The sequence below is a fragment of the Mustelus asterias genome, chromosome 28, assembly GCF_964213995.1.
Source record: "Mustelus asterias chromosome 28, sMusAst1.hap1.1, whole genome shotgun sequence".
NCBI lineage: Eukaryota > Metazoa > Chordata > Chondrichthyes > Carcharhiniformes > Triakidae > Mustelus > Mustelus asterias.
The window spans coordinates 30,512,603-30,530,517 of NC_135828.1; the positions used below are offsets into that span (position 1 = coordinate 30,512,603).

The following is a 17,915-nucleotide window of genomic DNA, read 5'->3' on the forward strand; positions in this document are numbered from 1 at the left end:
TCCTCAGAAGGCATGCCACTCAATCCGGGCAACATCCTTGTAAATCTCCTCTACGCCCTTTCAAACTTTTCCACATCCTTCCTGCAATGAGGCGACCAGAACTGAGCACAGTACTCCAAGTGGGGTCTGACGAGGGTCTTATATAGCTGCACCATTATCCCCGGACTCCGAAACTCAATCCCCCGATTGATAAAGGCCAGCACACCATATGCCTTCTTAACCACCTCCTCCACCTGCGGGGCCGATTTTAGAGTCCTATGGACCCGGACCCCAAGGTCCTTCTGATCCTCTACATGACTAAGAGACTTTCCCTTTATATTGTACTCCTTCATCCCATTTGGAGTAAGCGGAAAGTCTGCAGAGAGATTTGAATAGGCTGAGTGAATGGGCGAAGATCTGGCAGATGGAGTATAACGTTGGCAAATGCGAGGTTATTCACTTTGGAAGAAATAATCGCAAATTGGACTTTATTTAAATGGAAAAAATTACAACATGCTACTGTGCAAAGGGACCTGGGGGTCCTTGTGCATGAGTCTCAAAAACTCAGTCTGCAAGTACAACAGGTGATCAAGAAGGCAAATGGGATGTTGGCATTTATCGCGAGGGGGATAGAATATAAAAGCAGAGAAGTCTTGCTGCATCTGTACAAGGCATTGGTGAGGCCGCAGCTGGAATAGTGTGTGCAGTTTTGGTCCCCTTACCTGCGAAAGGATATATTGGCCTTGGAGGGAGTGCAGAGAAGGTTCAGCAGGTTGATACCGGAGATGAGGGGTGTATATTATGAGGAGCGATTGAGCAGATTAGGTTTGTACTCGTTGGAGTTGAGAAGGCTGAGGGGTGATCTTATAGAGGCATATAAGATGATGAAGGGGCTGAAAATGGTAGAAGTGGAGAGATTCTTTCCAATTAGAAAGGCAACCAGAACTGGAGGACACAGCCTCAAAATAAAGGGGGGTCAGTTTAGGACAGAGTTGAGGAGGAACTTCTTCTCTCAGAGGGTGATGAATCTCTGGAATCCTCTGCCCACTGAAGTGGTGGAGGCTACCTCGTTGAATATGTTTAAGTCACGGATAGATGGATTTCTGATCGGTAGGGGAATTAAGGGTTATGGGGAGCAGGCGGGTAAGTGGAACTAATTTACTTCAGATCAGCCATGATCTTATTGAATGGCGGGGCAGGCTCGAAGGGCTGGATGGCCTACTCCTGCTCCTATTTCTTATGTTCTTATGTTCACCTGCTAAAATGGACCACTATGCATTTATCTGGGTTGAAGTCCATCTGCCACTTATCCGCCCAGTCGTGCATCCTATCTATGTCCCTCTGTAACTTCTGACATCCCTCCAGACTATCCACAACCCCACCAACCTTCGTGTCATCGGCAAACTTACCAACCCATCCCTGCACTTCCTCATCCAGGTCATTTATGAAAATGACAAACAGCAAGAGTCCCAGATCAGATCCCTGGGGCACACCACTGGTGACTGACCTCCATTTAGAAAAAGACCCGTCTATACCCACTCTCTGCCTCCTTTGGGCAAGCCCGTTCTGGATGAACAGGGCAGCAGCCACTTGGATCCCATGCCCTCGCACATTTTCTAGAAGCCTTGCTTGGGGGACCTTATCGAACGCCTTGCTAAAATCCATATAAACCACATCAACCACTTTCCCTTCGTCAATGTGTTTAGTCACATTATCGAAGTACTCCACCAGGCTCGTAACGCAAGATCTGCCTTTGACAAAGCCATGCTGAGTGTTCTTGAGCATACTAAACCTCTCTAAATGCTCATAAATCTTGTCCCTCAGGATCTTCCCCATCATCTTACCAACCACTGAGGTTAGACCCACCGGTCGGTAATTTCCTGGGCTATCCCCATTCCCCTTCTTGAAAATAGGAACCACATCCGCAGTCCTCCAATCCTCCGGCACCTCTCCCGTGTCCATCGATGATGCAAAGATCATTGCCAGAGGCTCTGCAATCTCTTCCCTCGCCTCCCCCAGTAACCTGGGGTACATCCCATCCAGACCCGACGACTTATCTGTCGTAAGGCCATTCAAAGGTTCCAGCACAACCTCTTTCTTAAAGTCCACATACTCAGTCTTTTCAGTCCACCGCAAGCCCGCAGTACATCCACCCAGGTCCTTTTCCTCTGTGAAAACCGAGGCAAAATACTCATTAAGCACCTCTGCCATTTCTACTGGTTCCGTACAGACTTTTCCGCCTTCACCTTTTATAGGCCCTTTTCTTTCACGTGTCATCCTTTTACTTTTCACATATTTATAGAACGCCTTAGGGTTCTGCTTAATCCTACCTGCCAAGGCCTTCTCGTGACCCCTTCTGGCTCTCCTAATTTCCTTCTTTAGTTCCTTCCTACAAGCCGTATACTCATCGAGATCCCTATCTTCACCAAACTCTCTGAACCTTTTGCACGCTTTCCTTTTCTATTCGACCAGATCCCGCACAGCTTTCGTGCACCATGGTTCCTTTAACCTACCAACACCTCCCTGTCTGCTCGGAACATTGACCTGTAGAACTCTAGACAGACATTCTGTGAAAATCTGCCACCTCTCTTCAGTACATTTCCCCAAGAATACCTCCTTCCAATTTACTCCTCTAATTTGCTGCCTTATGTCTTCATATTTCTCCTTACTCCAAATAAATGCTTTCCTAGCTTGCCTGATCCTCTCTTTTTCTAATGCAAGCATAAAGGAGAGAGAGTTATAATCGCTTTCTTAGCTTGCCTGATCCTCTCTTTTTCCAATGCAAGCATAAAGGAGATAGAGTTATGATCGCTATCCCCAAGATGCTCTCCAACTGAGAGATCTGACACCTGTCCAGGTTCATTGGTCAGTATCAGATCAAGTACAGCCTCTCCTCTTTTAGGCTTGTCCACATGCTGTGTCTGGAAACCCTCCTGAACACACCCAACGAACTCCTCCACTTCCAATCCCCTTAACCTAGGGATATTCCACTCTATGTTTGGGAAATTAAAGTCTCCCATCACAACTACTCTGCTATTCAGGTTCTATTCAGATGCTATTACTGCATCTCTCCAGGGTCTGTTTCCGTATCTGCCCTCCACCTCCCTGTTACTATTGGGCGGCCTATAGAAAACTCCCAGCAAAATGATGGACCCGTTCCCACTCCGAACTTCCACCCACAGAGACTCTGTAAACAATCCCTCCACAGCATACACCTTCTCTACAGCTGTGACACTATCCCTGATCAACAGTGCCACTCCACCCCCTCTCTTGCCTCCCTCCCTGTCCTTCCTGAAACATCTGAATCCCGGCACCTGGAGTATACAGTCCTAACCCTGAGACATCCAAGCCTCCGTAATGGCCACTACATCACACTTCCAGGCATCGCTCCATGCTCTGAGCTCATCCCCTTTATTCACTATACTCCTGGCATTAAAGTAAACACATCTCAATCCTTTGGTCTGAGCTCTCCCCTTCTCTATCCCCCGTCCATCCTCCCTCATGCATTGTCTATAACCCTTCTCTGTTTGCGAGCTAACTTCCTCACTCCCTGTCTGCTCATCTCGATCCCCTCCTTTAAACTCTCCCCAGTAGCCTTAGCCAACCTTCCCGCCAGGATATTAGTCCCCCTGGGATTCAAGTGCCACCCGTTTTTTGTGTACAGGTCAGACCTGCACCTAAAGAGGTCCCAATGGTCCAGGAACCTGAATCCCTGCCCCTTGCACCAGTCCCTCAGCCACACATTCATCCTCCACCTCACACAATTCCGGCTCTCACCTTCCCGTGGCACAGGCAGCAATCCTGAGATTACTACCTTTGCTTTCCTCCTTCTCAGCTGTCTCCCTAATTCCCCATACTCTCTTTTCATGACCCCTTCCCCCTTCCTACCCACATCAGCGGTACCAATATGTACCGCTACCTCTGGCTCCTCTCCCTCCCAGCTCAGGATCCCTGGGAGTCGACCAGCTACATCCTGGATCCCGGCACAAGGGAGGCAGACCACCATCCGAGACTCCCGTCTGCCTCCGCAAAAACGCCTGTCCGACCCCGTTACTGTCGAGTCCCCGATGAACACTGCCTTCCTCCACTTTTCCTTAGCCCTGTGAGTTACAGGGCTGGACTCCACTCCGGAGACACGGCCACTGCTGCTTCCCCCAGGTGGGCTGTCCCCCCCAGCAGTACTCAGGCAGGAGTACTTGTTGTGTAGGGGCACATCCACTGGGGTGCTCGCAATCCCCGAGCATTACCCTTCCTGACCGTCACCCACTTGGCCTCCTCCCGTGGCCCTGGTGTGACCACCTGATGATAGCTCTTGTCTATCACCTCCTCATTCTCCCTTACCAGCCTAAGATCCTCGAGCTGTTGTTCCAGCTCCCTAACATGGTCCCTCAGGAACCGCAGCTCGACACACCCCTCACAGATGTGGATGTCTGGGAGGCCAGGTGTCTCCACGACCTCCCACATCCTACACTGGGAACAACACACTGACTTCACACTCGTATTTGAACCTTTTTACCAAGGTACCCAGAGAAATGTAAATAAGAATTAAAAACAATGAATTAAAAACTCACCCCTGCTCGCCCTTTCCCCCGAAGCCCTGTGAGCCAAAGCCCTTACAGCTCACACTCTGCTTCCCACTCACTATGCTGCCCGCACCCGACGCTGCCCGCTCTACAACCTTTTAAAACTCCCGCGCGTTTAAAAAGAAACTCTCAGCCCTTCCCAGGCCACCGCGCGGCCTACTTCCGGGTTAAAGGTTAAACTCGGGAATTAAAAAAAATAATTAATTAACAGAGAAACCCCTCAAAAAGTAAGGAAAAAAAATGATATCTCTTACTCACAGTACTCCTGCCACAATTCGCTCCTCTCAGCCTTGCTCCAGACGAACAATGAGAAGAAACGTTTGCTCTATTCCCTCTCCATCGATTTTGTCAGACCTACTGAGTTTTTCCAGCATTTGTTATTGTTTTTGATTCCAGCATCGGCAGTATTTTGCCTTTGTCTTAATATTTTTCTTTCATTGATCCACTCGCGGTGAGCCTAGTTTTTTCTATGGATGCTATATGAACGTTAAGTCTCGCAAGGTCCATGACGTTTACGGTTGGCGTTTGATCGTCAGTCGCTTGAACATAACCCTGCCATTGCATTTTCCAATAGAACATCTCAACATCTTATTTATTTTTGTCAGGTGCATTTTATCATCTGATTGCATCGATGAGACAGGTGCACGTCGCCCACACAGTGCGGAGTCTACGCGGAGACAGCGAAAGATTAGACTGACCAGTGGGGCATAATGGTCCCGATGGACCCAGTTGCATCCAACGGCACACCAAGCGAGTAATGGATGGAACGTCCGTGAAGTGAAAGGAGGTGAGTGAAGCGCCTGATGTTCATGTGCACATTGCTGTTCGACCGGGGCTTGGGGTGAAAATAGAAAAAAAAACAACTTTATTATGCTTCTCTCAAGGGATCTGGATGTTGCTCTCTCGGCCAGTCTTCATTGTTAATCTTTAGTTATCATTGAGAAGATAGTAGTGCGCTGTCGTTGGTGCTGATGTTCTCCCTGTGGTGTACGTACAGACGCAGTGATGTAAGGGAAGGAACTCCAGGATTGTTGTTGGACGTCAGTCCAAGTGGTGCACCCACAGTACTGTTCGGGTGGAAGTTCCACGATATTCAAACAGAAATAATGAAGGAGCAGTCACGTGGTTCTAAATCAGCATTTGTCTGTTTTAGTGAGGACTTTGCAGATGGTGATACACCTATGTTTATGCTGCAGTTGTTCTTCAAATGTAAAACACGAGTATTTGAATGTGCTGAGGAATAAGACTTGTAGACTGTTCACGCTGCTCACACTGCGCGTCATTGTTGTGGGGAGGGAATATTTAAGGGCATGGTTGTCTTGTCAATCAAGTGGGCTATTTTGTTCGGGATGGTGCAACACTTCTTACGTTCTGTTACATCGTCACTCACCCAGAGAAGTGGGGGGTGCTCCATCAGACTCCTGACTTGTGCCTTTCAGATTTTGGACAGGCTATGTGGAACCAAGTAGTCTGCTACATTTTGCAGAATGCAAAGTCTCGGACGTGCTATTATCTGCACCATTATTTAGGTGATTGATACTGTTCAGTTCACGCCCATTTGTAACCACAGTTATTGTTCACAAGATATTGATAGTGGAAGATTCAACGATCGCAATGCCTTTGAATGTCGCCGGGAAATGGATGAATGCACTGTGTTGCAGATGGCCATTGCCTGGTACTTGTATGGCACGAATATCACCTGCCGCTTATTTGCAGAAGACTGAATGTTTCCCAGGGCTTGCTACATCTGGGCATGGAATACTTCATATCTGAGGAATGGCGAATTGTGCTGAACATTATGAAATCATCAGCTAGCGCTCCCAATTCTGACTTTCTGATAACGGAAATGTAACTGATGAAGCAGCTGAAAACGTTTTGCCGTGGACACTATCGACTAGAACTCCAAAATGTTGCCCAGAGACCAATATGTTTCCATGGTGCTCGCTATTCTTTAGACGAATGGGGAATTTCCCCCAGATTCCCATTTAATCCAGTTTTGCTGGGGCAATTGATGTCACATTGTGTCAAAAGCTGCCTTGATATAACGGGTTGCCAGTCTTGCGGTGCCTCTTGAGTTTAGCTCATTTATCTGTTTTTTAGCCAAGGCTGTAAAGAGTTCATGTTTGAAGTGGCCTTGGAGGGAAACAAACCCAGCTCAATGAGCACGTCATTGCTGAATAAGTACCTGTTGATATCATTACCGAAGACCAATTCCACTATTAGCCAAACAAGCCAAAATACATCTACTGTCTTCAGCATAACGCTCCACGTATCACACCGACCTATTAGATACATGTTAGAAGACAAAATAAGTGTCGGGAACGCACCAATTTAATATCGATATTAATTAGCTCGATGGGGGAACTGCATGCATTGCAGCAGAATTGATGGTGGCACGAGAGAACTGAACTTCACGATACTAAATGTAATGCGACCAATGTGCTGCAATAAATGTAAATCACAAATCATATAAAAATCCGGATTAATCGCAGAAGATGTGTGAGAGGCTGAAAAACAATCCTTTCACGGTTTTGGGACATCTTCGAAAAGCCTAGGTATTCAATTCTACACAGATAGGACAGGAAGGTTAGATGACGCACAGTAATGTTTTTAGTATCATCCAGATCACTATTGCGCTCCTGAACAGAATAAATGTGGAACTGGTCCCTATCTACATCAATGAATCGGATGACGAAACCGAGTGCTTGGCAAGCACATTGGTTGGTGACGCAAGGATAGGAAGGTAAACCTATTTGCGGATGACATAAATAATCTTCAAATGCTTTTTGACCAAATAAGCACGTGGATAATATTTGCCAGATTTACTATGAGGAGGAATAGTATGTGGTTTCGCAATTTGGATGAATAGAAGGGAACTATATTCTTTAAATAGAGGTATACTTCAAAACGCGGCAGAACAGTGGCTTTTGCGGTCGAATACATAATCAGAAGAATTAGCATGCAGTTACAGGAAATAATTAGGAATTCAAATATAATGTTCATCCTTATTGTGAGGGGTGGAGTATAAAAATAAGCAGGGTTTGTTACCATAGTACAGAACATTGGTGAAACTGTGCTTGGAGTACTATGTATAGCACCAATCTCCTCATTTGAGGATTGGTACACATAAATTGGAATCAGTTTAGAGAATGTTCATCAGGCTGATCACAGGGATGAAGAGTTAGATTTATGAACGAAGGTTAAGTAGTTTCAGTCTCTACTCAGGATTTTAGAATAATTGGCGATTACCTTATTGAAATGAAAGCGAATCAGAGGCAGCTGAGCACAATAGTTGCTGAGGCCTACTGGGGGTGGGGGGGGGGGATCTTGGGAGTTCTGGGAGAACTTTAACGAGGAAAAACAGTTTAAAGTAAGGGATCTTAGGCTGAGGTCGAACAGAAAGGGGGTATATTTTCTCAGATCGTCGTTAGTTTTGAAACTCTCTACCCAAGAGAGAAGTGCAGGTTAGGTCATGGAATAGTTTCAAGGTTGAGATGGATAGATTTTTCATCTATAAGGGCGGCAGACACTTGGGCTGAAGGCCACTATGAGAGCAACATTGTCTTACTGAATAGCGGCACAGTCTTGCGGAGGAAGAGAGGCTTATTTCTGCTCCGAAAAGTTCAGATTCCATGCCGTTACAATGACTTGGAACCAATGCGAAAACGTGCAAATAGTTGAAACTCTGGTTTGAAAAGGAAAGCGAAGTACGGAAAGATTGGCCTATTATTCAAATTTCTCGGAATATTAGCAATTAAGTTATGAGCTCACAATGCCAATATTTGTCAACCACAAATATCACCATGCTCAAACATACTGCTGCTTTATGTCTGTTACGCGTACTAATGCATTAACACAAACCTATACACCTTGTTTGAAGCAATAATATTTTGTACTGCGTTATATCATACGTCTTTGTGAAATTGAAGTACATTGCTTCCACCGTTCCCTCTCTATCTGCACGACATATTACCTCCTCAAATTAATTATATTAAAGTTTCAGGCACATGGAAACTTTCAATTGAAAATGGCATCTATGTTCTAATGTTAGATCATGTTAGTAGGTTACTAATATGAAATCTAGCTGCGGTGATTTGATAACATTTGAAATCCTAACAGGGCAAGTTGGGAACTTAAATTCTGCACATTCAATAAATCCAAGAGAATAGCCAATTTTAGCAATGGCGTCCAGATTTCGGCTGGAAAAAAAAAATTGACATCATTGTCCTGTCGGGTACGTAATCCGACGTCGTTATCTGGTCCGAAATACCATTGGATTCACAGCTGCAGCGAACTCGTTGAGACATAACTGTTCTCTTTAGTAGCCGGGTCCCACCCTCCAATGGAACCGGAAATGCGCATTCAATACTGGACTTATGAATCACGCCCATGCCAATTGAATGAATGAAGTAAAATGTCAGGGAGATATTTGCATAGTGTTATTGGTAATCCAGAGATCCAGGGCAATGTTCCGGGGAGCTGGGGTCGAATCCCATTACAGCAGCTGTAAATTATTATTATTTTTTAAATATGGGTTGCCATTCACAAAAAAAACTTCTTCACTAATGTCCTTTCGAAAACGAAATCTGACAGAAATTTACATGTAGCCACCATATGGTTCACCCCTAGCTGCTCTCGTTCTGAAATGGCCGAGCAAGCCACTCAATCCAAGGGCATTTAGGGATGGGCAACAAATGCTGGACCAGCCAGCGACTTCCACATTCCATTAAGTAATGTTTAAAAGTAAAGCTGTCATTTTGAGCGCAATACAAGCTTGGGACGAGCGACGTGCCGAACAGCAAAGATCGCTGGATCTTTGAATCACTGAAGCCACCGAAACATGCTACAGATGAGACGTCCCAACTCATTCGTTATTTAGTGTCACGGTACCTTCCTTCAGCTCTTCCCCTTTTTCCGGTACCTTCCTCCGCTTTCCCCTTTTCAACGACATAAAGCCTTCCTTTCAAGAATAATATTCGACTCCAATCGGTAATTAATTCTCTTTGTACGGCACGGACGCTGCAACACCTATTCACCATTTCCAGTCCTTCTGATTTATTTCCTTTTTTCATATTTCCTCCACCCGCTGCAATTTGCCTTTGGACTGCGACATTTGCATTTCGATGTCAATATATCTGTGATGAAACACTTCCTGAACAATGATGTTGCAATAACTTGCTTTTGCATACTTTCAGGTGCACTGTTAAATTCAGTCCTGCTGAGGTCTATGCATCTTAGATCCAGGACAAGTGGAGGTGCATGGAGGTTGCCTTTGCTGACATAGTATGGCCGTCTTTATACGAGACGACAAATCATACGCACAGCTTACAGACAATTAATAGCACTGACTTAGTCATGTCTAAGGCATTGGTGCAGTGGTATTGTAACTAGTAATCCAGAGACCCAGGGTAATTCTCTGGAGATCTAGTTTAAAATCTCACCATGGCTCATGGTGAAATTTGAATTCAATAGAAATCGGGAACTAACAGTCTACCGATTACCATGAAACTATTGCCGATTGTGATTAAGAAACATGTAATCCACTAATGTCCTTTAGGTAAGGAAATCCCGGATCTTTCCTTGGTCAGACACACGGAAATGAGATTTACTCTTGACGCCAGCGATGCCAACATCCTATGAATGATTAATTTTAAAAAAGGCTTTGTTGCACGAGTTGGAAGTGCAGGCTCGCAGTCATGAGCATGAATACATTGTAGTTCCTTTGCCCACCAATGGGTGGGGGTGGGTGGGGTGGGGGGGGGGTGGAGGAAGGTTGAGGGGGCGGGGGGGGGGAGGGAGGAGTTTGGTGGGGGGAGGGGTGTCACAAAAGCTGCTTGAACATTTTTTCATTGAATCAGATTGACCAACTTTTACGGGTTTTTGAAGGCTTGCGTGAAAAAACGTCCGTTTATTTCAAACATATCATCAGCTTGAAGCCAATTCTACTTTGACCTCGGGTCGATATTGTAGCTCTACATAAAATGGAATATACTTTTGGAGTTATTGTGCGTTGCCGTTCAGAGAACATATCAGTCAGCTTGTGCATAGCCAGCTACCACGAACAACAATGTAAAAAAAGCTCAGCTGACCTGCTCGAGAGAATTAGGTTATGCCGCAGGATAGTGTGAGAATTCTCACTCGCCTCTTTCAACTGTTGATTATGGGATCTATTCAGTGCATCTGGAAGAAGGGGCAGTGTTCACTCATTGCAAATCTTTTGACAGTCTAGTATGTCGTCACACTTAACTTACACAGTGTAGCACTAGTTCAGTCCGAAGTTTCCATCATTGCCGACCGCCTTCGATGCTACTCCTTTCACAATACAGCATTCGTAAAATGCTAGCCCTCTGACAATGCAGCAGGGCATCGTCGCTGACCGAACTATTGTGTGAAACTCCCTCAGTGCTGAACGATCGCGAAACATGGCTTTCTGTCAATTCTTCTCCTCCAATAGTGTAACACTCGTGTCTGCGTTTACGTGCTTCAAATACCGAATCATTCATTCTATTTAAACTGTTAAAATAATTACTCTCGATCTCTTCTATTGAATGGTATAGAAGCATCCCTCTTCCGTGCTTTACCTTAGGTGCATATTGGTTTTTGAGGTCTACACTAGCCTCGCATATTTCGACTGTATCTCAACCCTCAAAAATGTTCGTGCTTCTATCAACGCTCACGTCCCTCATAATAACATTATAAACAACAGATCCAAGTATTATTTTCTCCTTTACTTCTCTAACCAACCTCCCTGGAGACGGACTCATTATTTGCGCCTCACATCATCCCTTGCGGTCATGAGTTCCAATTTCTTCCCAGATCATAACTAAAAACGGAGGGTGGCACGGTAGCGCAGTGGTTAGCACTGCTGCTTCACAGCTCCAGAGTCCCGGGTTCGATTCCCGGCTCGGGTCACTGTCTGTGTGGAGTTTTCACATTCTCCTCGTGTCTGCGTGGGTTTCCTCCGGTTGCTCCGGTTTCCTCCCACAGTCCAAACATGTGCGGGTTCGGTTGATTGGCCAGGTTAAAAAAAAACAATTGCCCCTTAGAATCCTGAGATGCGTAGGTTAGAGGGCTTAGCGGGTAAATATGTGCGGGGAGGGCCTGGGTGGGATTGTGGTCGGTGCAGACTCGATGGGCCGAATGGCCTCCTTCTGCACTGTAGGGATTCTATGAAAAACCTTTCTGCTAATTGCTTAAATAAATTAATGGTTACTTTCAGATATTAGTGACTGCTAATTATAGACTCCCTCACCACTTCGCTACCTATAAACGTTACAATTTTACATAGCTCTGTCAAGTCAAAATTAGCCTCCCCCTTCACATAGAAAAGAATGCCAGGTTGTTCAATCACTGCCGATAAGTAAAACCTTTCCCTGTCTTTATATTATCATTGTTCCACCTGTCTGAAGTATTTTTGCAATTACTTTGTAAAAATTGTTAGAACTATGCACAGTACCCTGCAAGTGGAATCGCAAAACTTATATATATAATATAATCATATATTTATATATATATAAAATCTCCCATAGTTCCATTGCGTTCGTGATCTATTATAAAGTGCGTTGCATTCATATTTTATAACGTCATTGCACAGGGGGAAAAAAAAGACATTGCACTTACATCATGACTTTCAAATCGGTGTCTTTGGAAAATACCTTGACGCCCCAGTCCTAATCCTTAAATCGCCGTCTGGCTTTATTGATAAACTCGTCTTTAAAGCTCCTCAGCTCGCACAGTCGCACGTTTAATTCAGTTGAAAGCCAACCACGGTAAATGAGAAGAAACTGATAGAGCTCGCAATGAAACACTGCTCTAACAGGTGTTCACCATTCGGGCTCGTTTGAAGAAAGATCAGTTAAATATATAAGAGCTTACGCATGTCACCATGGCATCTGGACAACCTGTACACCCTTTGCTTTGCAAGAATACAATAATCTGAGTGATAACTCAAGATGGTGAAAGGTGTAGGATGGCACAACCTACTGGGTGCGTTGTATTTCAGAAGTAACAGCTGATGCCTTTCACCCCACGGGCCTTGCCAAAAGGAGAATTCAAGTAATCAAGAGGCTATACGTCGATGCGCTGGGGGGCAGTGGGCGATACTACGGTGAGAAAGGAACGATACAGAATGTGAGAAAGAGCAACGGGGAGAGGAGAAGGTGGGGAAGATGGAACAAAATAAAGAAAGAATGGCAGAAAAATGTCAAGAAGAAAGCTGGAGAACAAAAAAAAGAATAAAAGGAAATAAGTTAGCAACAAAGAAAAAGTGAGACTGAGAGAAAAGAAGGAAGGAAGGAAGGAAGTTAGGAAGGAAGGAAGGAAGGAAGAAAAGAAGGAAGGATAGAAGGGAGGGAGGGAGGAAGGAAGCAGGGAAAGAAGGAAGGAAGGAGGGAAGGAAGGAAGGAAGGAGGGAAGGAAGGAAGGAGGGAAGGAAGGAAGGAGGGAAGGAGGGAAGGAAGGAGGGAGAGAGGAACGGAGGCAGTGAGGGAGGGAGGGAGGCAGGGAGGGAGGGAGGGAGGGAGAGAGGGAGGGAGGAAGGGAGAGAGGGAGGAAGGGAGGGGGGAGGAAGGGAGGGACGGAGGAAGGGAGGGGGCGGAAGGGAGGGACGGAGGAAGGGAGAGAGGGAGAAAGGGAGGGAGGGAGGAAGGGAAGGAGGGAAGAAGGGAGAGAGGGAGTAAGAGGGGGAGGGAGGGCGGGAGGTAGGGAGGAAGGGAGGAAAGAAGGAAGGAAGAAGGGAAGGAAGGAAGGAGGGAAGGAAGGAGGGAGGGAGGGAGGGACGGAGGGAGGGACGGAGGGAGGAAGGGATGAAGGAAGGAAGGAAATGAAGGGAGGGAGGAAGGGCGGGAGGGAGGAAGGGCGGGAGGGAGGAAGGGGCGGCCGGGAGGGAGGAAGGGCGGCCGGGAGGGAGGAAAGAAGGAAGGATGGAAGGGAGGAAGGAAGGAAGGAAGGAAGGAAGGAAGGAAGGAAGGAAGGAAGGAAGGGAGGAAGGGAGGGAGGAGGGAAGGAAGGAAGGAAGGAAGGAAGGAAGGAAGGGAGGGAAGGGAGGGAGGGAGGGAGGGAGGAAGGGAGGAGAAGGGAGGAAGGAAGGAAAGAAGGAAGGGAGGAGGAAGGGAGGAAGGAAGGATGGCAGGAAGGAAGGAAGGAAGAACGGAAGGAAGGAAGAAGGAAGGAAGGAAGGAAGGAAGGAAGGAAGGAAGGAAGGAAGGAAGGAAGGAAGGAGGAAGGGAAAGGAAGGAAGGGAGGAAGGAAGGACAGAAGGAGGAAGGGGGAAGGGAGGAAGGGAGGAAGAAGGAAGGAAGGAAGGAAGGAGGAAAGGAAGGAAGGAAGGAAGGAAGGAAGCAAGGAAGGAAGGAAGGGAAGGGAAGGAAGGGAGGAAGGAAGGAAGGGAATGAAGGAGGAAGGAAGGGAGAAAGAAGAGGGAGGAGGAAGGAAGGAAGGAGTGAGGAAGGGAGGGAGGAAGGAAGGAAGGAAGGAAGGAAGGAAGGAAGGAAGGAAGGAAGGAAGGAAGGAAGGAAGAAGGGGAGGGAGGGAGGAAAGAAGGAAAGAAGTGAGGGCGGAAGGATGGAAGGCAGGAAGGAAGGGAGGTCAGCAAGGCAGGAAGGGTGGAAGGGAGGAAGGAAGAAAGGAAGAGAGGGAGGGAGGGAGGAAGGAAGGGAGGAAGAATGGAAGGAAGGAAGGGAGGAAGGGAGGGAGGAAGGAAGGGAGGGAGGCAGGAAGGAAGGAATGAAGGGAGGAATGTAGGAAGGAGGAAGGAAGGGAGGAAGCAACGAAGGAAGGAAGGCATATAAAGATAAGGACGTTGTGAATTGTGGAAGTGTCGAACGATGTAATTGTACTCCTATTCTTCTGTACCAGAATTGAGTGGGTTGTACGGTTCTCCTAGTTTTCCAGTGCAACGGCCTCGAGCGGACCTGATTGGAAGCTGGAAGTCGCTAAATGACCTCTTCCTATTCCTACTTCACTCGCTCTGCTTGGTTCAATGGCCATTACCCATCCTTGCGCTCCAGGCTAAAGAAGCTTTTTTCATTGTCTTTCAAGACAGAATATGATTGTCCACTCACTGTGGTACAACCAACCTCCACCCATTCATCTTTTTTGGTATTACAAACAGAGTCCCTCAGAGCAGAGTTGTGAGGCGGAGCCTCGAAAACTTTGTGTTCTTTTTGTATGAGATGATATCACCGTGGGACAGGGGGGACACTGTGATATAATCCAAAGCAGCCGCTGTACAAAAACCTCTCAGGAGATGTGCTGCATATCAGTGGCAAAGGAACTAACGGCGTCAACATCACAGATGGACTGTTGAGTGATCTGTGTTATTTTCAACTTAATTTTCTACTGGAACCGTTTGCCCTTACAAGCAATGATTTCTTTCCTTAACAAAATAGTCATTCTTTGTATAATCTTTACCTGAATACTGGTTATTTCCCAACCGCAACTCATCCTGGGGCATACTCTCAATCAACAGCATAAGAAATTTCTCGGCCATTTTCAGTGAGATATACCATGACGAAATTTGACTATTTCTTCCTTTTTGTAGTGACCACTTTGTTATTAAAAAGGCCACTGGAGAAAATGTTCTTGGACATCCTGCTGCCCGGGCCTCTGCCACATACTTCTTGGACAGTCGAATATTTTGCAACACTTTCCGACGGGGTTGATGTAAAATGACCTGTTGACGTGCTGCAACAACAGCCTTCTTCGGGACTGGCACCAAACTCACCGTATTAGGTAAGAAAAATGAGGCTTTACCTGTGAACATATGTCCCACTATCAGTTTTCCAATCTGACTGTCGACCTGAACTGCTTCGAAACTCAGGCCGTCTGTTAGATGTGCATCAATATCGTGGAAATAACTGTTTGTCATACTGCGTGCCCTTGTGACCTTGGTGCATTTATCGAATTTTTGGCCACGCTGACCATTGTTTCTGGTGAACGAAAGGGCGACCCGTGTTTCCTCATCAAGCGACACTAATTTATGGCATGTAAATTTAGCCTATTTGGAGGCCCTTTTCTGGTTACTTAATTTCAGAAATGGACAAGGTACTGTGCTCGGAAGGTGCAACGTGTGATCAGTTTATAATCACGCTCACGCAAGATTGTTTAGCATTCAAAGTTTACAATGTGATTCACAGATGTTGCCATTGCACTATTCAGGTAATAATGCAATCCATAGATTCACAGATTGAGATTGACCCATGCAGCGTCCATAGATTAGCATGCTAGCAAGAAGTTTAGACAAAGGCCCGTGTTGTCCATAACAGCCTCATTCAGATTGGGTGACAGTGTTTCGGACGAAAATCCTGACTTATTTTGAGACGGTGCAGTGTCACCGTGCTGCAGACGTGAACTACTTTGGTCAAGGCACCAAATTAACAATTCTGGGTGAGCCAATCTGTTCCCTCATCTTCTCAAATATTGTGTCGCACAGCAAACTGATGAATAAGATGCTTTTTAAAACTTATTTTCCAATACTTGACATGGTTTGTAATGTTTTATCAGTAATTGCCTTAAACACTTCCAGTGGCAAAGGAGAGTTCTGGGCATGGTCATGGCTTAGGAGCGAACATAGTTGAATCAAACTTTGGCATGGAGTGAAAGATAGCAGTTTTTTTTCATAAGGCAACTCTCTATATATCGACCGTGTGTTAATCAAAATCTCTTAACATAGACGGTTAAAGTTGTGGAGGGATATTTGCCATTATATTAAGTATAAAAAGCTGATGAGGGATCGATGGACTGGGTTCATATTGCCCAGCATATAGAACACGAACGAATAATAACATCAATGGTCTAAGGCAAATAATGGGACAGAGAAGGTAGATATAGGTAAACTAATTCCTCTTCTGGGGATATGACAGGATAATTTACATTGAAGCTAGGATATTCATACCCAATGACAGAAACTAACACCTCGTGTAATAGTGTGAAGAAATTAAAACATCTCTCCCTGCACCCCCCACCCCCCTCGTTCCCAACCACCGCCTCCCATAGCTCCCCACCCACACCTCCCCTCTCTCCAATAAAAAACGAATCTCTAGGATGGTCAAATTAGAGTGTCCCACTCGATCTAGATAAAACTTTACCAGGTAGTGCGGTGAACGGCTGAAAAGCCAAGGCGAGTGAATTAAGTTGAGATGGGCGACATCAAACGGTCAAACGGCGGTTTGGCCACTGAGTTCTCCATGTTCAGAGAAGTTTCCAGGTCACAAAGCTATTCGGTTCTTTGGTAGAATAGATGCCGCCTTCCTGATTTGCAGTTAAATTTAATGACAGCCTTTTATGGCTGTGTAACAACAGAGAAGCATACTTCGGAAGTGGGACGAAACTGGTCGTATTGGGTAAGTGAAACCATTCCTAATATTGGAAAAAGTTAATAATGTAATGCAACTAAATGTTATAGCCCTGTTATACGTTGTCTGATTTTAAAAATAACATTACAAATTGTTACAGCCAATGTTTTGAGATAAAGTAGTAGAGAAGATAGATAGATGTAAAATATTTCCACGTTTGGAGGTATGACAGAACAATTTGCATTCGAGCAAAGGCCGCGAAGGAGTAACATCAGAACTAAACACTTCGTCCAAGTGAGAGTGGACATCAGCAACTCTCTCTCTTTCTCTCTCACTGTCTCGCTTTCTCTGCTCTCCCTTCCCCGCTAAAAATGCGCTAATGTAGGGATGGTCATTGGAAACTTCGAACTCTATATAAATAACTCATTTCTTAGTAATGCCATCAAGTGTTACAGAGCCAAGGCGAGCGGATGAAGTCAGGATGCGGAACAAGAACGATTTAGTGCTTCCAGTGACTATTTGGTCACCTCCTGATCGCATGTCCACACATATTTACTGGTTATTACAGTAGCAGATAGTGCTAGAGAACAGACATAATTTTCAGATAAGAGGGCAATTTTGTGATAGCCTCGTAACGCTGTGTACCAACAGCCAAGCATACTTCGGAGCTGGGACCAAACTGGCCGTTGTAGGTAAGTGTATGCATTTCTAACACTGGGGAAAGTTTGCCCAAGTCATGAAACCATGCGGACTAGGATATTGGAATTAAAATGTAGGAATTCTGTAAGTTTCCTCCGGCACTTCACATGATGCTACAAGCTCACCACTGCCGTATTAATTTCACTGTGCTTGTGTGGGAGCAACATGGAGGGAATTTCAGAGAGGCAGAACAAGCAACAATGCCACTCCTGAGAGACTGACCAACTATTCTGTGAGAGCAGAACAAAATGTAACTGGTGTAAAAGGGAAGAACAGTCAGCGCTTGTTCTCTACATGCTTTACCATACTTTATGTTATGGAAAACAACGTAGAAGCATTGTTACAGGTTTTAGAAAACAAA

The 17,915-nt window shown here is 45.6% G+C and overlaps 1 protein-coding gene across 1 annotated transcript in view; it reads left to right on the plus strand.

The window, feature by feature from the left end:
- LOC144480362 (immunoglobulin lambda-1 light chain-like) overlaps positions 1 to 17,915 on the plus strand; it is a 101,408-nt gene that overhangs the window by 40,267 nt on the left and 43,226 nt on the right. Inside the window, exon 4 of the mRNA XM_078199785.1 lies at positions 16,863 to 16,903. Coding sequence (XP_078055911.1) covers positions 16,863 to 16,903 — 41 coding nt within the window. The remainder of the gene's footprint in view (positions 1 to 16,862; positions 16,904 to 17,915) is intronic.